The 22,928-nt window shown below is 43.3% G+C and overlaps 1 protein-coding gene across 4 annotated transcripts in view; it reads left to right on the top strand.

Annotated features, from left to right (window-relative positions):
* col12a1a (collagen, type XII, alpha 1a) overlaps positions 1-22,928 on the top strand; it is a 55,602-nt gene that overhangs the window by 18,205 nt on the left and 14,469 nt on the right. For 2 of the 4 annotated variants that reach the window (XM_041953183.1, XM_041953185.1), the window contains exons 15-50: positions 274-540; positions 689-881; positions 1,000-1,124; positions 2,719-2,868; positions 2,953-3,072; positions 3,192-3,356; positions 3,463-3,609; positions 4,277-4,416; positions 5,234-5,363; positions 6,138-6,283; positions 6,841-6,970; positions 7,168-7,304; positions 8,446-8,575; positions 8,689-8,828; positions 9,081-9,213; positions 9,426-9,449; positions 10,231-10,370; positions 13,126-13,255; positions 13,498-13,637; positions 13,757-13,886; positions 15,783-15,925; positions 17,505-17,634; positions 17,841-17,983; positions 18,211-18,340; positions 18,948-19,067; positions 19,206-19,352; positions 19,485-19,601; positions 19,712-19,864; positions 19,988-20,062; positions 20,153-20,292; positions 20,399-20,522; positions 20,628-20,771; positions 21,043-21,207; positions 21,464-21,502; positions 21,627-21,765; positions 22,489-22,631. In XM_041953183.1, coding sequence (XP_041809117.1) covers positions 274-540; positions 689-881; positions 1,000-1,124; positions 2,719-2,868; positions 2,953-3,072; positions 3,192-3,356; positions 3,463-3,609; positions 4,277-4,416; positions 5,234-5,363; positions 6,138-6,283; positions 6,841-6,970; positions 7,168-7,304; positions 8,446-8,575; positions 8,689-8,828; positions 9,081-9,213; positions 9,426-9,449; positions 10,231-10,370; positions 13,126-13,255; positions 13,498-13,637; positions 13,757-13,886; positions 15,783-15,925; positions 17,505-17,634; positions 17,841-17,983; positions 18,211-18,340; positions 18,948-19,067; positions 19,206-19,352; positions 19,485-19,601; positions 19,712-19,864; positions 19,988-20,062; positions 20,153-20,292; positions 20,399-20,522; positions 20,628-20,771; positions 21,043-21,207; positions 21,464-21,502; positions 21,627-21,765; positions 22,489-22,631 — 4,869 coding nt within the window. The remainder of the gene's footprint in view (positions 1-273; positions 541-688; positions 882-999; positions 1,125-2,718; positions 2,869-2,952; positions 3,073-3,191; positions 3,357-3,462; positions 3,610-4,276; positions 4,417-5,233; positions 5,364-6,137; positions 6,284-6,840; positions 6,971-7,167; positions 7,305-8,445; positions 8,576-8,688; positions 8,829-9,080; positions 9,214-9,425; positions 9,450-10,230; positions 10,371-13,125; positions 13,256-13,497; positions 13,638-13,756; positions 13,887-15,782; positions 15,926-17,504; positions 17,635-17,840; positions 17,984-18,210; positions 18,341-18,947; positions 19,068-19,205; positions 19,353-19,484; positions 19,602-19,711; positions 19,865-19,987; positions 20,063-20,152; positions 20,293-20,398; positions 20,523-20,627; positions 20,772-21,042; positions 21,208-21,463; positions 21,503-21,626; positions 21,766-22,488; positions 22,632-22,928) is intronic. The other 2 variants (XM_041953184.1, XM_041953186.1) reach the window with 2 other exon arrangements.

Here is a 22,928-nt window from a genome sequence, read left to right as displayed (position 1 = left end):
AATCAGAAATATTTGGGTCGGTTTGTATCCACACGCATGTGGAAACTGAGCAGATATCCAGATGAAAGACTGTGAGGTAGCCAAGCGTGTTACTGTTTAGTTTACTAACCAGCAGGAGAGCCCATGCTGCTTATATTTCCAAAGGTATATTGGAAACATAGGCGGTTAAGCACACATTTAGCACAGATTTCCATCTGAACTACATTTTCCTTCAGACCATCCATTCATCATTTCTCCTCTTCGAACCTTCATTCCTTTTTTCTTCCCTCGCAGTCTCGGCCGCTGGCAGAACAATTGTTGTCTCTGAGGAGACAGAGAAGACCATGAAGGTGACGTGGCAACAGGCACCTGGAAATGTACTCAACTACCGCGTTACCTACAAACCCAAGTCAGGAGGGCGCCAGCTGGCGGCCAAGGTGCCCGGTGGCAACTCCACGACTGTGCTGAGACGCCTTACTTCCCTCACCACTTACGACATCACTGTTCTGCCAGTCTACCGTTTTGGAGAAGGGAAAGCAAGACAAGGAGAAGGAACAACATGTACGCTGGTTTATCATTCACCGCACCACAAACATTGCTCTCTCTGTTGCCAAGTTTAGGAAAAGTTCGATTATCCATCACAAACTCAAGCACTTAATCAGTTGTCTGTGTCAATAAGTCAATCTACACATTTCTCTTCTCTCCCCAGTGTCACCTTTCAAAGCCCCAAGGAACCTCCAGACTTCAGAGCCTTCCAAGACCAGTTTCCGTGTAACCTGGGACCATGCTCCTGGTGATGTTAAGGGCTACAAAGTCACTTTCCACCCTGTGGGTGAATACGTTGATCTGGGAGAGCTCCTGGTTGGTCCATATGACAACACTGTGGTGCTAGAGGAGCTGAGGTGTGTCTTCAGGCTGATTTTTCATTTCACTTCTTATTGTCGTCTGATCTTTAAACAGAAATTTCCAGTATAAAATACAGCAAGTAAAATCTCAAAATCATTTGTTTTTGGTTCACAGAGCTGGTACCAAATACTCAGTGAATGTGTTTGGTATGTTTGATGGGGGAGAGAGTTTGCCATTGGCTGGAGAGGAGAAAACCACTCTCTTTGAAACATCCGAGCCTCCTCCTTATGTGGCATCAGGTAAAGTTGTCTAACAATCTACTACAGAGCACACAAAATATACAGTATCATTAAAGAAATAATACAGAAATCATGTTGCATGCTACAACTAAATAGAACATGAGCAACTGAGAGGGTTTTAGTCTGTTACTACGCCTGTCATCACCATTAAGGCAGTGTCTCCAGTATGTTATGTCTCTGGGCAGCAATAGCCAAACACTGGAGACAGTATCACATAGTAAATTTTTGCTTAGATAAAATACACTCTAAACTCATGCCCCATAAAAGCTGAAGAGCTTCGCTAAATGCCTTTCCTCAAAGCTAATTGTCCCACGAAATAACAGATGTAATGGCTATTCCACGTCTGCCCTTTTCTTGCTTTTTTCATTGTGTCACTTTGGGCTTCCGCTTTTTATTTCCAGTCCAAGTACAGCCAATGTAGTTTCGGGCCATACGCGTATAATCTGTTTGCAGTCATAAAATGTTTTTTACTACCTCATGAGTCAGAGCACGGCAGGCAGGAAGTGTGAGAAGAGGAAAAATGTTGTGTTTGCTGGAAAGATTTGAAAAGGTCAGCTTGACCACTCAGCGGCAGGCCCCATGGTAACGAGGGGGGAGATGTCATTGACAGCTCCCAGCTCCTGAAGGTGAAATAGATACGGTTAGAGAATCTCATTTTCCCCTTTACCACCTGCTGACTGCAATTCAGTTCTCAACAAGCCTCTGGAGTTTGAGGGCAAAGAAAGTTGAGGGGGTAGCAAAAGTCTTGAGCAACATTCTCTTTTATTTATTGTCCTATTTTACAAAGAACTGGTCTAAATTACATTAGCCCATACATTTTACTGCTTTTACTACATTATCCTGTTGTATACCTCTAACAAACATGTTTTTATACCTCTTTCTCTGTATTTCTCCCTTGCTGTCGGTGGAAACTTGACAGCTGTCATCACGTTTGAGTTTATATATATAACCTGTTTTCAGCTGCAGTTAGTGACATTTAGTGCAACATCTGCCTATTCCCAGTGCACATCTGCAGCCCTCTTTTAGGTGCCGAGGACCGGATGCCTTCCTTGTCATCACACAGGTGTTTGGAAAACAGGATCTGAAAATTACCTTGCTTCTCTGGAGAGCACAGTAATCTCTCCAACGGAGGCCTTTGATATGTCAGAGGCCATTAAAGGCATACTCTCCTGATTTGCCCCTGGGACTAACTCATGGATCCATAAACTGAGAGAAATACTGCCTCGACATGCCACAAGACAAGAAGATAATCATTACAACACTTGGAAAATAAAAGTTGTCTTGATGAATGAAACCTCAGATGAGAAAGAGAAGATGTAATGTTTTACTCCTTGCCTGTGAATATGTTGTTTGCGTTGCACATTGGGGAATGTTGTGATGTTATTTCGTTTGGTTCAATGCCAAAAAAGAAATCTTAAGCCGTGGAACTCTTCTCTCTTTCTTCCCTTTCTCACACTTCTTTTGCATCATTACAATTCATCATTCCATTTTGTGTACGTGACTGCTGAACATGGACTTCTCTTTTGCGTGTCTCATTTGATATGTTCAACTTATTAGTACAACTAATTAAGACACGGACATTTTGCCCTCTCAGATGTGATGTGTAGGACCACTGCACAGGCTGACATTGTGCTGCTGGTGGATGGCTCCTGGAGTATTGGACGTCTCAACTTCAAGACCATTCGTGCCTTCATCGCCCGTATGGTGGGAGTCTTCGACATTGGTCCTGAAAGGGTCCAAATCGGTGGGTCTACTCAACTGGTTAACACCAATAAAACAAAAGAAAGTCTCTTTGCATTGATGTAACAAATGCTTTTGGTGTCATCAGGTCTCGCTCAGTACAGTGGAGACCCAAAAACTGAATGGCACTTGGATGCCCATGGAACCCGGGACTCTCTCCTGGAGGCTGTGTCTAACCTGCCCTACAAAGGAGGAAACACCCTGACTGGTACTTTAATCTGTTTTATGTTTGAGAGCGTTGCCACCTCTGCTCCTTTGGGCACAGTAGTAAATGTTATAATGTGTGTCTATCAAGATGAAAAATGAACACTGATGTCTTCGTTACAGGTCTGGCTTTGAACTACATCCTCCAGAACAATTTCAGAGAGAATGTCGGAATGCGACCCAACTCCAGAAAGATCGGTGTGTTGATCACTGATGGCAAATCGCAGGACGATGTCATCGCCAACTCTCAGAACTTGCGTGATCAGGGCATTGAGCTCTATGCCATCGGTACGTGAACATCTGTTCTGTTTGCTTGGACGTATTCATTGTATGAAGTAAAATTGTCATATGTATCAAAGCACTAATGACTATTGTCCTCCGTATTGCTCTTTAGGTGTGAAGAATGCTGATGAGAATGAGTTGAGGTCCATTGCTTCTGATCCGGATAGCATTCACATGTACAACGTGGCTGACTTCTCCTTCCTGTTGGACATTGTTGACAACCTCACTGACAACCTCTGTAACAGTGTGAAGGGACCAGGTATGTATGAGTTTACATCAAAGTATGCACACAGCTGACTGATTAAAGTAAAGGGATCACCTCAGGAATAGTGCACTGTGCAAGGACAGAAGCCTTCTACTTCCCAGACAGTTGATTAGAAGTCTAAACATAGTGTATAGCATCCCGGACCCACAGACAGTTACACATCTGGCCCACCATGGAAAGAAATACTAGAAGCAAAAAAAACAGCCAAGCTCTTGGAAATGATTGCAGCTCTATGATTTTCTTCCACCCCTAATGTTCTTTCGGCCTCCCTGGAATAGGAAATCATCTGCTCCTTAATCAAATTAAAGACTTGCTATTGGATACTGTAGGGGAACTCCTTGGAGAGGATGTGGCTTCAGAGTCTCAATAAGTACTGTGGTGTGTACAAGATTCTGTTAGGACTTGTTACCAAATATGAATGCTTTTATATGTTGCCACATTTAGTTTTTTGCCACTCCTTGCATATACAACTCTATAAATATCAAATAGCAAAGATACCATGATCTTTGTTACTTCATTTAATTAATTCTAAATCAGTGATTTCCAACTGAAGCATTTGAGGTATAGGGTAGTCAGGCACACTTTTGCATGATGATGTATAATGTTGACTCTGATGGCCCATGTTTGCGGTTCCTTTCTTTTTTTGCCTTCACCTGAATAGGAGGTGCACCCGATGCTCCCACTAACCTGGTGACATCAGAGGTGACTCACCGCTCCTTCCGGGCCACCTGGACTGCCCCTGATGGCCCTGTGGATAAGTACCGCGTGGAGTACATGACTTTGTCAGGACGTCCCCAGCAGGTAGTACCTGCTACATGGCAAAATTAACTACTGCCACTAATTCAATCAGTCAAAAGACTGTAGTCAGTGTAGTTGGTTGGACACGTTGGTTTTAATGTATCCTGACCCACTGTTTCTGAGACTAATGGGAAACTCCGCTCCAACGTCTACTTCCAGCCTCCTGTTTGTGTTGGCCTCCTGTTGTTTGGGTGTCTAATTACATTACGATTTGACACAGGGCAAAGAAACAAAAACACAAGGCTCTCAGTTTAGAGGATTAGAAAGCAAATATTGGCTTCGTGAGTGATAGCTCTATTGGCCAGCAGGGTCCTGGCTCCACAATGTGTGGAATAGACGCATTTTTGGTGTCTGAATCTAATTACATGTCGGAATCATGTTTGTTTTTGTCCAGCGCCGATGGTTTTGTTTCACAGTGAACATAGTGAATGAGGTTTTATTATTGTTTATGGATCTGAAAATTGAAGCACATGCTGAGTTTTAGTCCAGTAAAAATTCGTCAGAGGAATTTCTGGTATAAATTGGAAAGCTGCTCAAGTCGATACAGTAAACTGATCGAGCTTTTGATTGTTGTGCTTCTAAACTGATAATCCCCACACACACACACACACAAACACACACACACAAACGAAAACGCCTCATTTTTCACACTTTCACTCTAACTGCAGATGAGACTGCAAAATGTATCCACACATGTAACTCGGCTGACCCTCAAACCTAACCGAATGAAAGCTTTGTGTGAAAAACATTACAAAATAATTGAGCATTTTTACAGATGACTCCTATAGCTGTGATCTTATAACTGTTCCCTCTGTATTAGGTGTTTGTGGATGGCACTGAGACCACAGTGGTTCTCCAGGGCCTCTACCCTCTGACAGAGTATACGGTCAACGTCTACTCAGTGGTGGGAGAGGAGAGCAGCGAGCCTCTGGAAGGAACCGAGACCACACGTAAGTCTTTTCTTTCTAGGCCTCTATCATTTACTTTAAAGAGATCCACTTATAAAAATCGACATATGGTAAAAGTTGCTAGTGGGAATGTAAACTACCTAAACTATTTAACAAAAACGGCTGCCTGGGATGTGAGCATGTTATCTTTAACTTGCTTAAAGAAGCATACTCTAAATCACAGAGACTTTCCCACCTCAGGAAACCCTGATAAATGATGTTGTCAAAGAACAACAGTTTAAATTTCAGCAACCTTTGCTATTATGAGCCTTTGAGTCAGCCTCCGTCACTGAATCTCTCGTGCTCAGTTGTATAACACAAATTTGATGCTTTCAAATTTGAGGCTTTCATTAATCAACCTTTAAAGGTAATATGTATATATGTTGGTCATGTTTATAAAACCATATGTGGCTGCAAAAAGATAGCAATAGTAAATCTTAATTAGATGAAATTTCAAAGACAATTTACATAATTACACTGGGGTTCAAGTGCAATTTTGACTTCTCTCTTTCTTTTAAGATGTTGTTAATTGTTGTTTTATTGGGACTCTCTAAAGTAGGGGAGATTTTATAGTTTTATATAGTATCGTTAAAGCACATATAAAGCAGCACTGATTGTTACATTTGCACAGTGTGAGTGGCATACAAAAAAGCCCTGAGAAACTCTGCCTGCAATCAAAGAAACATTCACAAATGTTCCCTGTATATATATACATATGTACACAGTTCACTGTGCCAATAATTGTTGACTTTAACAACATTCCTCTTTGTCACCTAGTGCCTCTGAGTGCCGTGAGGCGCATGGACATTTATGATGAGCAGACCACCACCATGCGGGTGAGATGGGAGGAGGCGGAGGGTGCTACCGGCTACATGCTGCTCTACAGCGCCATCAATGCCACTCAGCCCACCCTCGAGCAAGAGGTAAGAGAGATTCTCGGAAAACACTGAGTACACACTGTTACTGAACAAAAGGGCATGCAGCCAGTCAGCTGTGGACATGACAGATTTGAACAACGAGAAAATGAACACATGCACATGTGTTTATGGGCGGACACGATCGCACATGCTTGCATGCATTCATATGCACCAAACACGAGCTAAACACTCAGAGTGACCAAGCACTTCGATGTACTGTCAGCAGCTCTTGACAAAACACAGATGTCACACACTGAGATGACATTTTACAATGTCACCAGTGTTTGTCTCTTCATTAAGTAGACAGGGCAAAAGGGAAAATACAGAGGAACATTGTTAGTCGCGAAGGGGGTGGGTGAACCATGAGCTCACTCTGCCAGGGGAACATCATCATTTGTTCATGAGGTGTCAAACCCAGTGGGTCAAAACCGGAATCTGCAGATGTGCCGCAACACGAATATTTCTCCCACTGTTCTTATCCAAATGTCTCAATCCCTGTAACTGAAGAGTCATCCACTTCCTCTCTGACCTTATGTTGTTTCTTTGGTCTGCCCCCCTTGCAGATCAGAGTGGGAGGGGATACAACTGATGTCCAGCTGGTGAAGTTACTCCCCAACACGGCCTACACACTCTCCCTGTTCGCCCTGCACGGAGAGTCAGCTAGCGAGCCTCTGACCAAGCAGGGAGTCACACGTATGTAGGCGATCGCTTGCAAGTTGATATCATGAAGCACATATTTCATGAAGTTGCTATAAATATATAGCTTCTTGTTTATTGGTGATATCTGACAGTAGGTCTATGGGGGCCACTGTGGGCTCGACATTGTCTTCATTAATGCTTAACTATTTTCCTGCCCTGAAACTAACACCAACCGTCTGCCCTTTGTTCAGTGCCCCTGCCACCTGCCGGCATACTGAGGGTTCGTGACATCACCCACAGCACCATGAGACTTATTTGGGATGCTGCTCCTGGTCTTGTTCGCAAGTACCTCATCACCTACAAGCCTGAGGATGGAGATGCTAAAGAAGTGAGTTTGCTTCAAGTCCTGTTCAGCTCTTATTTCCTGCCATCACTGAAACCATAGAATACATGCAAACGAGATGTTAGCTGCCTGTGTTTTCACCAGTCCTATACCCTCATGTTTTTCTTACGAACTTTCATTGTCTGATGTCTGTTTGAGCCATTTGCTTTGATGGTGATGAATTTACATAGATATTTTTGACTGACCCCTTAATATCCTGGCTGGGAGCAAATAATGGACACTGCAGCTGGTTGGATGGACATTGGGGAATGTTTTGGAGCCCAATGAAAAGATTATGAAACTATCAGAACATGGTTTTGCGTGGGTTAAAGGGTGGCTCTGGGGCTGGGAATCGGATGAACACTTTATGGTTGCATGTTCCCTTTTGGGACTTCTGGGCCTTTTGCTACATCCTTAGCCATAAATCATCTGGAGGTGATCCTCAAAGCTCCGCTGATGGAAACACACATGTGGAAGTGAGGCTGAGGATGTCATTGTCATAAATGTAGTGCATAGGAAGGATGAGCTTAGTGCTCAGAGAGTAGCAGAATGTCATGTTTGATCTTATGGATTATGTGATAGAGCCCACAACACAGACTGCAGGACATATTCAATCCAGGTGATGCCTTTTGCATGGATTTTATGGTCCAGAAGTACTGTGTTTAGACTTATAGCTCAAATGAAAAGGCGAAAGATCAGAGAGACAAACGTACAACAGCTGTTCAAGTTAATGGGTGTTCAGAATGAATCCCTTAAGTTCAATTTCTTGAGATCAAGCTAATAAAAGTTAATGGAATCAAGAGCAGTTAAACCAGCGTGGTGTATCCTGTAAGTATTGCAGGTGTTTTGTTGATTTCTGTTGCTTTTAACTGTTTGTTATGCATCTTGTTTGTTCTCATTCTCCTCTAGAAACAAGCAGTTTTATATGTTCTGCTACAGTTTCCTACTAGTCTTAGGTGTGCATTCTTGCTGTCGCCACTGTTCCTGGAAACTCCTACTGTGGACGGAATTAAAGTTTCACAAGACCTGGCAAAAGTTAGATGAGGAGAAAAACATCTGAAGTTCTTTTTTCTTTTCAAAGCTCTAAATATTTGCATTATTGATTTTGTGTAATGAAATTTAACATGAACATTTGATTGTTCTACAGCTGGAAGTGGGAGGAAGTGTGACCACCAGACAATTGGACAACCTGATCTCACAGACAGAGTATGGCCTGGCTGTTACCCCGATCTATGATGAGGGACCTGGTCAGCCAATGTTGGGAGAAGCAATCACTGGTAATAATGGACATCTTCCTTACTATAATGACATTGTGGATAATGGGACTGGCTTCCATTTGCCTGCTTCTCACAGAGATAGAGCTCACACTTAAACCCCCCCTCCTCTCTAGATGTGGTTCCTGCCCCAAAGAACCTGCGATTCTCAGAAGTTACCCAGACCAGCTTCAGAGCCACCTGGGAGCACGGAGCCCCTGACGTGGCTCTGTACCGCATTGGTTGGACTAAGAAGGGAGAGAGCAACCTCCAATACGTAAGAGAAAACCAGCTGTCCAAGATGTTTACATGTCTAATAATTCATGCAGGTATTTCTTGATGAGTCCCACAGAAAGCACTTTGGCGCTGCTTTGAAAAAGACCTCCAGTGGAGGCAGTGAGAACATGGAAAAAACAGACTTTTGCACCAGTCCAATTGTAATCGCTCTAATATGAATCTTGTGTTGCTTGTTTGTATTGGCTACAATGTCAGTCAAGCACCGTTCCACATGCTGTGCTTTCCTCACCAGGCCATTCTTAACAGTGACGAGACAACCCACGTTCTGGAGAACCTGGAGCCAGACACGCCCTATGATGTGTCTGTCACCGCCATCTATCCGGACGAATCAGAGAGCGAGGATCTGCTCGGCACTGAGAGGACATGTAAGATGCACAACCCAGCCGCTCTGTGATGACAATTGAACAGTCACTATAGCAACACTGTTTTGCTTAAGTTGCTCAACAGAATCTCTGTTGGATCTTGGCCACAGGCTAGAATAATGATTAACCTTTTGATTTTACCTTCTGGAAATATGCTAAGTGAAATGTTCAGCGAAGGGTACGCCCATCATACCTTTCTATTTTTGCCTCTGTAGTGTCCAAGCATGGTGTTATCGCACGTAAGTATATTTGCGGTAAAGCAAGAGGATGCTTTTTCTTTCAAGTGATGAAAGCATGTTTTGTTACTTCAACCAGTCATCAGCACTTTTATTCATCGGACAACCGTCATTACAGCATCAAGCAAGGCCCTTAACCCATCCACCGCTCCAGTGGCGCTGTGCTGCAGTTGACACAGCCAGTTTTATTATGTGTTTGTCTGTCCTTGTCTGTGTTCATCTCACTGTCCATGCCATCCATCCCATGGCTTTCCCTGAATATGTTCGTACTCAGTCAAATGTCGAATTAAATGGCTGACGATGGATTTCAACAATGCATGCCCTGCAAAACGGGGATTTGAAAATCCTTTGTTTTTGAAGCCCATTCCATCATCCATCATCTATTCATCCGTCCATCTGTTCATCGCATTCATCCATGCATATATCAATCCATCCATCATCATCTTTCCATCAATCCATCCCTGCTTTAGAAAAGACAAAATCCCAGAGGAGGCTTGTCTTTTCTTGTTTAAAGCCGCAATCCTTGATACAATCAGGGGTGGACCTGTTTTGTTTTACCATAAAGTAAAGAAAATGCATTATCTAGAAGTAAATCAACTGATATTTTGGTGACAACTGAGTCATTCATGACTAAAAATAGACATCTTAACATTAGCTGACCAAAGATATCAAGGACTGTGTCTTTAAAAGATGTTTTTAGGGAACCCCACGGAAAAAGTGCTCTTACTGCATATAATGGATATTGACATGGTAGTAATGGTCTCGTGTGTGTTCGTTTTTCCAGCACCTAATGGACCTCCCACCAACTTGGTTGTGTTCAATGAGACCATCACCAGTATGAACGCCAGGTGGAATCCAGCTCCAGGCCGCGTCCAGAACTACAGGATCACTTACGTCCCCACATCTGGAGGAAGGAGCCAGACTGTAAGTCACACAGCAGACCAACGCACCGTACCCACAATGCACCATGTGCTCATACTGCTTTGTGTAGCTATCATGTCTCGTAAAATTAACACAAGGCATACGGCATGGTATTTATTTACAAAGTGCTTTTATTTCACATGCACAGAATCTGTAAACACACAAACGCAGATTGAAGTTTTAATAAAGTAAATGTTTCTCAAAGGGAGAGATGCTCTGGTAGTTTTAATGGCAAAGAAGAAACAGATGTTAGAATTTAAACTTCATCATCTATAAAAGCAAATACACTTGGCTGGAGGTGTAAAAGACGACCAAAATTACATGGCTAATACAACAGAGAGAGTACATAAAAAGTATTAGGTTAAGTATAAAGAAATATAAATAAGAGTAACATTTTTTATATGGTCACGACCACAGGGTTTGTGATTTTGCTGCAATAGGCTAGTATACCTAATTGAAACAGCAGCAGCGCTAGGCATTAAAATATCATCCATTTACTTACTGGACTTCAGTCCAGCATTACTTAACCAGACAAACTGTCGTTCATGGCTCCTTGCGCTTTAATTCAGTCACTGGATTAGTTTCTTCCTCCAGAAGTGGAAAACTGAGGAGGAAACTCTGCCTCTTGTATTGCATTATTTTAGTTTACTTTAAATCAAATCTCATAATCCGTTGTTTGTAAATGGCAGCACTAATATGGACAAAACCTTTCCTAGTTTTTCCTCAATATTTCCTGACGCTGCAGACTGTCTCCCGCTGGTCATGCATCTTTGGCCGCCCTTCTGAATGCGCAAAAGTCTTTTTGGATGACAGTTGAATGTTTGGTTTCAATTTGCTCTCAGACATTTTTCCACAAGCGAGACTTAAAAGCGAGACCGGAACGTGCTAATGGTGCTTATGCTCATGCTCATACGCAGACTACAGTCTGGTGGCCACACTGATAAGCTTCGAAACAAACCCTTAAATCAAAGTTAAATGTTCCAACCAACTTGCGTGAAAATATTTCACACTCACTACTCGGCACGTACTGCATGTGAGGAGTTTCTGAAGAGAGATAAAATATAAATGTCGTAAAAGGCTTACATGACGCATTTTGGCTGCCCATTTAACAGTTCTGAGGGGATACAGTAAACAGATACTTCAGAGATTTAACATTTACATGCAACAGGCTTTGATGGCTCACAGGCAGTGTGTGCTGTTTGATCGTCTGCAAGTTGTGTGTGTGTGTGTGTGTTTCTGACATAGGTTACTTTTGGGGACACATGTCAGACTAAAGTTAATTGGGGACATCGTTTCCATTTGGTGGAAAAAAGCCGTGTGTGAGACAAAAGATGAGCTAAAGTATACATACACAGTAGATTGTGTTTAAAGTGCTACAAAAAGCTCCTGGGCTCACAAACCTGGCTATTAGTTCCCTGTTCTTCACCTATTTTAATAAGGTCCAGATGGCACTCAACATTTATCAAACTGGAAAAAGGCTACTTAAGGTTTAAAAATAAATAATTCTGTCCTTATAATCTACCCCGTCTGTTTTGTGCCAAATTCAGCTTCAGCTCAGCTGGTGTTACGTAGGTCACTGGTTGACCATTAGTTTCCCTTTTAACACAAGATGGAATGTTTGGTTGTGCTGATTGCCTGGGTGACATCAGACTCAAAGGTTGATGGAAAACTGGAAGCTAACAAGCTAGCACCAGCCAAGTCATCTTGATTCACTGTCAGGATTTCAGTAAGTATAGCTAGCCCAGGGAGTTTTGCATTATTTCGTCTGGGACAACAAGTCTGTTTTTCGGAAATGCCTGACACAGATTTTGCACGTGTGTACAAAATGTGAGCTGGAGCTGTACAGTGATTAAAGAAATCCACAGAGGATTCAAGCGGACGTAAAAGCACAGGTGCATGCATTATCATGCTCAAGTCCACATGAAAACGCACTCTCGCAGCGCTCTTAAAATCACTGTGTGTCCCCACTCCTTATAGCTTCGGCCAAAAACAGTGTCGTAAATTCATCAGCAGTCAGGACTGATAATGGCGAAACTGTTTCAGCCATCAGCGTACAGATTTACCTTGGCCTGTGTGCTGCGTATTAGCCATGCCCCAAACCACTCAAAACATTCCTCCTCTTAAAAATGGACAATCCAACAGTTTTCACATAGAATTTTTTCCTTCAGCTTACTGACTTCAAGTTCAGGCATGCCTGGAGAGCAATCGCTCTGCCATCGGATGGCCAGGGGGGCCACAACCTTGCTCTCCTGATACAATCGCTTGCCCCTCCACTGGTCCCCCCTTCAAGAGTCATATATGCATAATATGCTTGTGTATATTGTGCTTCTCTCTTTTATTTTACATTAGGCACTGTTCATTAAAATCAATAATGTATATTTTTCATAATATTTCATGTGAAAAAAATAACAAATGCATATCCAGCCACCCTTCTTTGTCCGTCCTTTACTGCGTCACAGTCTCTCGGCCCACAGCTTGGTTTGGATGTGCTACCCCAAGATTTTCAGATCAATCAAATATCTTTTCCCTCAGTGTATATTAGAGTTGCTAAAGGTTGTTAAAGCAAGGTGTATTTTGTAGAACATGCTTTTGAAGAGAATGTAAACAACTGAACTAAATGTATCATACTTATATCCAATATAATCGTCCAGGATTTCCAAACATTTGACAGCTTCAGTGACTGATTTACGAGTCATAATAATAGACTTTTAAATAAAATCTTCAAGAAGGATGCTAACATTTAATTTTACCCACCTAGACCCAAGTTGGAGGAAAGAAAACTACTGTCTTGCTTCCTAAGCTGACCCCTGACACTGAATACTCCATCACCGTGGTGGCAGTCTACGCCAAAGGACTCAGCAGGGAGCTAAATGGCCTTGGAAAGACCAGTAAGTTGCCCTCTCCACTGGGGGTGGTCCCAAATGACGAATGATAACAGTGACACATACAGTCAATGTGTACAGTTGTTATGGTTTTAGTGTGGTACTGTATGTCTAAGTGGTGTACTTATGGAAGGTCTGTCACTGCATTAGAGCTTATAGACACTGTTTGAGTATGACCACCCTGCAGAAATGAAGCTGTTATGGTGCATGTGCGGTATTAACTGTATCGTACCTTTATCTTACCCCAGAGCCTTTGGGTGGTGTGAGGAACTTGCGGGTCACTGACCCCTCTACCAGCACCCTGAATGTCCAGTGGGAGGCTGCTGAGGGCAACGTGCGTCAGTATAGGATCTTCTATGTCCCTGCAGCTGGAGGAGAGGAAGAGATGGTAATCTGCAAAATAGTTGTAGAGTATTAGAGCAAGCTGAGTAAAATGTTCTACCCTTGATAATCACAATTGCATTTATATACACAACCTGATGTGTGTCTTGTCCTACTTCTATCCAGGTCCAGGTATCAGGCAGCACCTACAACACTGTGCTGAAGAACCTACAGTCTGATACTGTCTACACTGTAACTGTGGTTCCTGTCTACTCTGCTGGAGAGGGTCAACGCATGTCTGAGAATGGCAAAACATGTAAGCACAGCATGCGTATAATCATTGTAGATGACATGCAGGGATGTTTGGGAGCAGAAGTGACGTCCCTAGAAGACCGATTTCAGGGTTTAGAATAGCCCATACAGACTGAGAAGAGGACCTCTGAGACATGACATGACGGCTGTGGGATTTTTTTTTCTAAAGTCAGGAATCCATTCATGTCTGTCCAGACTGAACTTACTGGCCTCAGTTGTTGGCTTGCAGGAACTGTGTGTCAGGAACCTTCAATAAGGCAGCCAGTTAAAACTGTCCATGGGTCATAATCCAAATCTTTTCAAAACCTGTAAGTCAAGCCAATCCTATTACATGCCATTTGTTTCTCGAGAGGTGAGCTAATGCACACTTAATACATGCCTTACATGTAAAAATGTAACCTGAAACATAACGTTAACTGACAGCATTAAGCTCACTCAGCTTGGTTTGAACTTCGTCAAAGAACAGAGAGTTGCCAGCTTCTCCCACAATTCCAAACCACCAATCTCTGCTGGGAATGAGTCAGCATTTTGTGGGGTGATTGCGTAGGAAGGAATTCCTCCGGGTTGGCAGCATTATAATGGTGTCTCCTCTCTCTTTACCGTAATATTGTCCATTTATAGGTTGGAATGAAGGGTAGTGGTCAGGATAATGGTTGGGCTGGGGAATGGGGGAGGGGATATATTGAGTAATTGGCCCTCCTTTGGGAAAAAGAAACAGAAGTGGGGTTAGAAATGAATGGGGAGCATTATATGTTTTATGGCTCTCAGCTCACTTGGCTAAGGTCATGCTCCATGCATGCTACTGTTACCCCCATTTTCCCTTCTGTTGCAAGGTTCCTTCATGTTCTGTGGCTTTTTCCTAGACATGTTAACCAAGCTCTTACACAGTATGTACAGTATATCAGATCATACTGACACACAACTTTTTTTACTGCTAACCTTGTAACTTTGTTGCCTCTGTAGAATATATTATAATTTTCATTCAAACTGCAGTAATTTGTGCAATATAAGGAAGGTTCAGCTCTTAGTATTTGAGCTGACTTTGCTCACCGCTGCCTGTTAATTGTGCCTTAAAATTCAAAGCAGCTTTCTATGCAACAGGCTTTGCTCTGTGAAACTTTTAAAGTACGGAAGCTCACTCACTGTGTTTTGCCCACTGTGTTTTTCCCTTGCATTCATGGGGTTTTAATGGGGAGCGGCACAAAGCCTCTAAACATCTGCTTTGGTTTTGAGAAGGCAAGCTTCACACAGGGCAGCACATACGCCTTGTGTATCCTTTTCATTAACCTTTAGGGCACGGACAGGAAGTGTCCTGTTGATAGCGCTATTGTTAAATAATGTCTTAAATGTGTCTCTGTTGGTTACTGGGCAGCATTGTTGCTATTTTATTGAAATGTTCTCATGTAGTCATTGGACTGCTCTGGCTTTTCACAAAACTAGTATGGAACCAGGGGATTCACAAAGGCGTCATTTAAACTCTTAGAAAAACAACCCCCATGAAACTGCACAAGGTAAAACTTAACAGGGCTGAAACACAGATATGAATGGGAATATACTGCCTGCATTTGCTTTGTTCTTGTGTAATTGATGGTTTTAGCCTCTAATTTACTGACCTCTGTCCATCCCCTATGAGTACCTGACCTAAACAATATCCCTGTTTTTTGTCTCATCTGCCTTTATCCCTCCATCTATCTGTCCATTCTGTCCAAACCACTTGAGTTTCTGGCCTTTAACCTCAATTTGTCATCACTCTTTCCTCTATGTGTAACCTTCCTCTTATCCCTCTCTGTATCCCCTTTTTGCTCTACCTCACCCTGGCCCTCCACCTAACCTTTCTCTTCCTTATCTCTGTGTCTACCTCTCACCACCCTCTCACCACCTGACATTCCTGGATCTGCAGTGGAGCGTAGCCCCGTCAGGAACATCCAGGTTTTCAACCCTACTACCAACACGCTGAACGTTCGCTGGGAGGCTGCCACAGGCCCAGTCCAGCAGTACCGGGTGGTCTACGCTCCTCTGACTGGTGCCAGGCCCTCCGAGTCGGTGAGTTTCAATCCACTGTGTGGGGAGAAGGAGGTGTAACACATATGCACTGAAATAAAGAACACTTACATCAAGTAGGTGCACAATGGCAGCCATAAGTATAAATATTTCTTTATTGTTTTATCAGAGCAAGATCTTATTGCAATGCCTCTAAATCATACAGTGCACACAGAAAAACACTGAGGGTTAAGAAGGAGAACCAGGGTGGAGGTGTGAGCACATGTTGCCCAAGCAACAGCCAATTAAAATTTTGACCAGCATTTACAGTATACCATATGCCATCAAAGCTGAAACAGCCCCATCCTTAGCATTTAAAAGGAAACACTAGTCTGCTCACCAAATGGTCCTCGTGAGTGTGTTTGTATGCAGGCATGTGTGCAGTTGCTGCCAGCTGAATTCTTCTCTTTTACAAACTGCTAAAGGTTTTAACCACGACTGTGTTCATTAAAGCAGAAATTCTCGAAACGATATGTGGCATCTGGCACCCGTGTGCCCACATCTTCACATGTAAAGGATTTCTGGGTTGCTTAAAGAATCCACAAATACCTTTTGAAGTGTTGTTGTAAATCCTACCATTAGCTCTCTCCAGATAGTTGGACCATTAAGAGTGGTTCCTTCACTGGGACGCTAATAACATGGTCTTTGGAGAGTGAGGCATATTCCACTTAATCGATGGAGAGGTGCACTCTGCTTTCATCTCTATTTGTCAGCACATTGATGGCAGGCTCAGGCCTTTTCCATGGCGAGATCCAGTGATGTGTGTCAGAGGTAATGTAGCCTTTTCCAGCCAGTACCAACAAATTTAACACTAGCTCCTGCTGGGATTTGTAGCACAAATTACCAGCTTTACCGATGTCACCTCTGATTTTATTTTTATACTGAGACGCTCAAGCACTTCAGTAAATTTCTGACCAGGTGAGATAGTGGCAGTCTGAGAGTGGTGCATCTGAAATAGAACTAAAGCAGACAAAGGGACGGTGTTGTTGCATTTATGTGTGATGTGAAGAGATAGCAGGCAGATTCACCAACCCATTTGCTGGTTTAATCCTCCCGTAGTGTTCTCTCTCACACACATCCCCCTTCACCACACAATTTCTCCATTTCCATCCAAAGCACCTAAACAAGTGTTGATCCCTCCCCTCTTCCTCACTCTCTCACAGACATTATCACCAGGCCAGAGCCCTAGAGGAGCACTGACCCATTCCAACAGGCAAGAGAGAGAGAGACAGAGAGAGAGAGAGAGTGAGGGGGAGTTGACCCCTCTGTAATCAGCTGTCGTCACTGTCAGAGTGGGTTAAATGGTGGTGCTGGCTGTCAAACATCAAAGGATTATTTGGGTCTATATTTCACTTAGAGCTGACAGCAAGGGGTTGTTGAGTAAAATGGATGTGTTCATGCAGCTGTCAGAAGTCAGGGAAAAGATATTTGTTTGTGTATGTGTTGGGTGGGGGATCTCTTTAACCCCTACACAATTGCTTAGGTTTTTAGGAAACAAACAAACACTTGCTATTATCTTTTGATAATTTGATTGGTTTTACACAAAGTGTCTGTTGCTGACATGCTGTGTGTATCTATGCAGATTGTGGTCCCAGGGACCACCACCACGGCCCTCCTGCAGCAGCTGCTCCCAGACACTGATTACAATGTTGGAGTGGTTGCCCTGTATAGTGACGGTGAAGGACCCACCATCAGCGACGCTGGAAAGACATGTAAGAATCCGGGCCAGTGTTTTTAAAGGCCATCCTTGAGTAGGAAAAACAGTCTAAGGACCTTATGTATTATGCTGTGCGCAGATCCAGTATAAGTATTTCAGTAATAAGTACTTAGCCAATTTTTATCCATTACACAAACACACCTCGTTGACACGGAGATGTTTTGATTTGACGGCTCAAACACTTTCTTCCTCCTCACTCAGTGCCCCGCAGTGGCCCGAGGAACATGCGTGTGTACGACCCCACCACCACTACTCTGTCTGTGAGCTGGGAACACGCCCAAGGTCCCGTCATGCAGTACCGCATCACCTATGCCCAGACCACAGGAGACCCCATTGAGGAATATGTAAGCAGGTTTAGAATTCATCATAATTCCACTGTTGCTCATGGCTTCATAAATTGTCTTTCTGCACTTTTTTTAGAGTGACAGTTATCCAGTTTTTGACTATAATCATAATTTTGATAACCCAACTCTCACCAATCCAAGATATTGATACACACGTATCTCTACTATGCTTTTGATTAGTTCTTTTATCAATCCTTTTTTTATTTGTTTTGGCTTATGTCTTGTAGACCACAGTGCCCGGAAACAGAAACAACGTGATCCTTCAGAACCTGGATCCAGACACCCCTTATAATATCAAAGTGACTGCCATCTATGGTGATGGACCAGGAGGAGAGCTGGAGGGAGATGGACGCACAGGTATGAATATTTAAACTGTGTAAGCTACGCATAACTTGTTAACTCATGGAAAAATCATGTAAGGACTAAGACACTAAGCAACATGACAGACATCATGCAGTACTGCACACACAGAGTGAGGAATCCACAGCAGAAAATCTGAATAGACTGATCCATTGATTAGGATCCTGAATCACTGTGGTGAAAGTGGAATAAGTGGAATTCCTGCCTTTTCATGAAGGCCAAAAGCACCCAGAGCCTTTGCCAGAGAATTATGAACTGGCTGTATTCCAGTGAGTGAGATCTCATGCTTGCAGTGCTGGCCCATGTTTTGCCTAATTTTGTCTCTCAAACAAAACAAACCTTATTACATACCATAATTTTACACTGTGCCCTGAGGCGGCTTGATTTTATTTATTTATTTTTTCAGGTTTCTCTGATGTGGTTGAATTTATCAACCCCTTGATCACTCACTGAGATGTTTCAACATAATTCAAAAGCCATAATAAGATATAATACGGAAATGACCCTGCTGACAGTTCACCAACAATGAATACACTGGAATTCCATCTGAGTGCAATGAAGCGAAGCCTGTGTTGACTGTGCTGCCCCGTCTTGTCTCCCACAGTGGGTATGCTTGGCCCCAGGAACCTCCGTGTGTCTGATGAGTGGTACACCCGCTTCAGGGTGTCCTGGGACCCTGCCCCCTCCAGGGTTAATGGATACAAGCTTATCTACCAGCCTGAGGGTATGGACATTTTGTTATGGATATAAAACTGTGTTCGTTATGGAGAATATCTGTGTTTTAATGGTTTCTCTTCATCAGGTGTACATTTTTAAAATCAGACACACCTGGAGACCTTTTCATGTTCATGTCTCCTTTCAGGCTCTGATGAGTCCTTGGAGGTGCTCGTTGGAGATGTGACCTCCTACCAACTGCACAACCTGAAACCTGGAACCACCTATGACCTGAAGGTGCTGGCACAGTACAACACAGGCCTCAGTGCACCTCTGATTGGACAAGGCACCACATGTAAGTTAATGATGCAATTACTTATTGGCTGACAGGTTTATATGCATTGATATAAATGGATGCTGCTAGTTTCGGCTGCCAAGCCCTTTTTGTGAAAGAAGAACATGCACTAAGAATAATTCTTCCCTTTAGTGTACCTGAATGTGACAGATCTGACCACCTACAACGTTGGCTACGACTCCTTCTGTATCCGATGGGCCCCTCACAGAGCAGCCACCTCCTACAGGCTCAAAGTCAATCCTTTTGACAGTAAGCGCTCTGCTCAATTACACACTATGAAAGCCGTGTTGAACTATGCTTTGAATTTGTTACATTCCTGCAACCTGAATCTGTCTAATCTGGATTATCTTCTCGTCCAGCCTCCAAGAGTGGATCTCAGGAGATTACTGTCAGAGGGTCGGAAAGTAGTTACTGCTTTGATGGCTTGACCCCTGACACTCTCTACAATGCCACAGTGTACGCCCAAACCCCCAACCTGGAGGGACCTGGAGTCAGCGTAAAGGAGAAGACATGTAAGATAACATCCCCCATGCTACGAGAACCTTCTGATTTCTTTTGCACCAATGCGCCCTCATCAACCACAGTGTCATATGTCACTTTCAATTCTGTGCATGTCTCTCCTTTCTGTCTCGCAGTGGTCAAACCCACGGAGGTGCCAACTGAGCCTCCCACGCCCCCTGCTCCAGCAACAGTCCCCCCTGCGCTAGATGGTGAGGACACCTTTGACATTTGTGTGCTAGAATAATGATGGCATAGCTGAGATCAGGCTTTACATTAACGTCTTTCTACCTGCACCACAGTGTGCAAAGGTGCCAAGGCAGACCTGGTCTTCCTCATTGATGGTTCCTGGAGTATTGGAGATGAGAGCTTCATCAAGGTCATCCAGTTTGTCAAGAGCATGACTGGAGCCTTTGATGTCATCAGTCCAAAGGGCATGCAGGTTAGCACATCCCTTGGTGCTGTCTTTAATGTTTAGCATTTTCTTAAGACGACAGACCTGATGCAATGTTTTGAATGATTATTACGTATTTGTTCTCTTTGAACAGGTTTCATTTGTGCAGTACAGCGATGACGCAAAAACTGAGTTCAAGCTGAACACCTACCATGACAAGGGCATTGTGATATCAGCTTTGCAGACTGTGCGCTACCGAGGAGGCAACACCAAGACAGGTACATCACGAAAAGAAATCAGAGTGGCATCTGAGCAAACAAATTGTTAGAAAGAAAATGAATTCTTCAGATTCGATGTTCTCTGTCTTCCCCCCCCTCAACCAGGCGTTGCTTTGAAGCATGTCTACGAGAAGGTCTTCACCTCAGACAGTGGCATGAGGAGGAACGTCCCGAAGGTACTGGTGGTGGTCACTGATGGACGCTCCCAGGACGACGTGAAGAAGAGTGCAGAAAAGCTGCAGCATTCCGGTATGTGTGGTATCACTAATCACTCTCATGTACATTTTGGTCTGTGTTGTGTCTGCAGCTCATACTGTATGCAGCAGAGCTGTTTTGAATTATCCAAATTCTCCGTTTGCTCCCAAACTTTTTGCTTCATCAGAGCCAAAGTTTGTGGCTGATTTAATAAAGTCTTATAATAATCCCTACAGCGATGAAACTGTCTGTGGTTGTTGGAAGCTTAACAATGGTCTTTGTTTTTTGTTTTTTTGGTGTGTGTGTGCATGTTTTGCTCCCACAGGCTACAGTGTGTTTGTGGTTGGAGTGGCTGATGTGGACATGACAGAATTGAGAATTATCGGCAGCAAGCCCAGTGAGAGACATGTGTTTGTGGTAGACGACTATGACGCTTTTGCCAAGATCCAGGACAACCTGATCACCTTCATCTGTGAAACGGCCACTTCCAGTAAGGCAAACATTAGTATATAATTAAAACACCATTATAGTTTAGTATTTCTGCATTGCAACAGGAACTCTTTTGACTTTGATTTTGTAATCACTATTGTGGTTGACTAGTGCACCAGCAGGGGTAACAGGAAGCTCACCCATTGCCACACATTTCAACTGATCTATTGGCAGGAAACGTATAAACAGACATGAATCACTTTCTTTAATCCTTAGTCTGAATTCCTAATCCTCTAAAACTTTTTGTCCTGTTTCAGCGTGTCCTCTGATCTACATCAATGGTTTCACAACGCCTGGTAAGCACACAGCATCACGATACACCATACACGTCAACTATCCGCTACAGAGCTATGCGGTGCTGTAGGAAGGTTTATTTCTATTTTCAAACTCTCAACGTGGCTCCTGTTTTGTCCCTTCCAGGCTTCAGAATGCTGGAGGCTTTCAACATCACAGACCGGACATTCGCTGCCATGAACGGTGTGTCCATGGAGCCGGGCTCCTTCAACAGCTACATTGCCTACAGGCTGCACAAGGATTCCTTCCTGAATCAGCCCACCAAGTAAGAGCTGAGGCTAATTAGTATTTGTGGTGTATCAAACAGAGGGAGTGTGAGTCTCACTGTGTAGATATTCCCAGCCTGTTGGCCTTATCTCCTGTGCACCATAATCCTGCCCAGCCCACAGTTATTATTCCTAATGATGTTCAATAGCCTCCGCAGTTGGGGTTTCCCCATGCCCTTTGGTAGCAAGCCCATAACCTTATTTGTTCTTGCAGCTTGTAGAATATGAGGTGCTAGCAGGAACAGAAAAACTTGCTTTATTTGTAAAGTTCCTGGACCAGGCCCTCCTCCCACCTATGTCATACTGAGAAACAACAATCACCGTTGGGTCAAGAGCCTTGTCTCTTTATTGGGCCTTGTTTAAGTGGTGTTAGGCAATTGCAGAACTGCTTGAGTATCCAAACCTCTTCAACATACTTTGTTAATATGTTTATAATGATGCATGTTTTGTGTGTGTGGGCGCAGCCATTGGCTTAATGTGCACAAATGGAAACACTTCGAACTGCAGCAAAAGAAAAGGCACAGAAAATACTTTCAGTATGTGGACAATTTTGGCAAGGCCAGAGGGAGAACTGGCAATATTTTACAGCCTCTGCAACCTATGTGACAGACTGGATGATGTATCATTATAGCAAGATTTAATGGCCTCTGAATTAATTTCTATCGTGATAGTTTGACTGCACAGATTTGACTCATCACGGTCTATATTTTTAACACTAACAGGGAGATCCATCCGGACGGTCTTCCCCCATCCTACACCATCATCCTCCTCTTCCGCCTGCTGCCCGACACGCCCTCTGAACCTTTTGATATCTGGCAGATTGCCGACAAAAACAACAACCCCGAGGTCGGGATCACCGTCAACCGTAAGCCTCCATTCTGTTTTGGCCCTCAGCTGGAGGGGGAAGCTGCTGTAGCTGACCCAACATATACACAGCTGTACACGCTTTATTAGCAACTTAAACTGCTTTCTTTCTCTCTTGTACCGAATTTACAGACAGCCAAAGCTAATTGATCTTTGTCAGACATGGTAATAGGGCAGTGGAAGCATATCAAAACAAATTTGACTGATTTCGATCCATTGTGCTGAGTTAGATTCTGTTTTTGGATCTGGCTTGACTTTTTTATTCCCTCATAGAAAGAAAGCCTTCATTTTTTAATAA

The sequence above is a fragment of the Chelmon rostratus genome, chromosome 15 (assembly GCF_017976325.1).
Source record: "Chelmon rostratus isolate fCheRos1 chromosome 15, fCheRos1.pri, whole genome shotgun sequence".
In the NCBI taxonomy this organism is placed as follows: Eukaryota; Metazoa; Chordata; class Actinopteri; order Chaetodontiformes; family Chaetodontidae; genus Chelmon; species Chelmon rostratus.
Note: the sequence above shows the minus strand (reverse complement) of the source record. Positions and strands in the feature narration are given on the sequence as shown.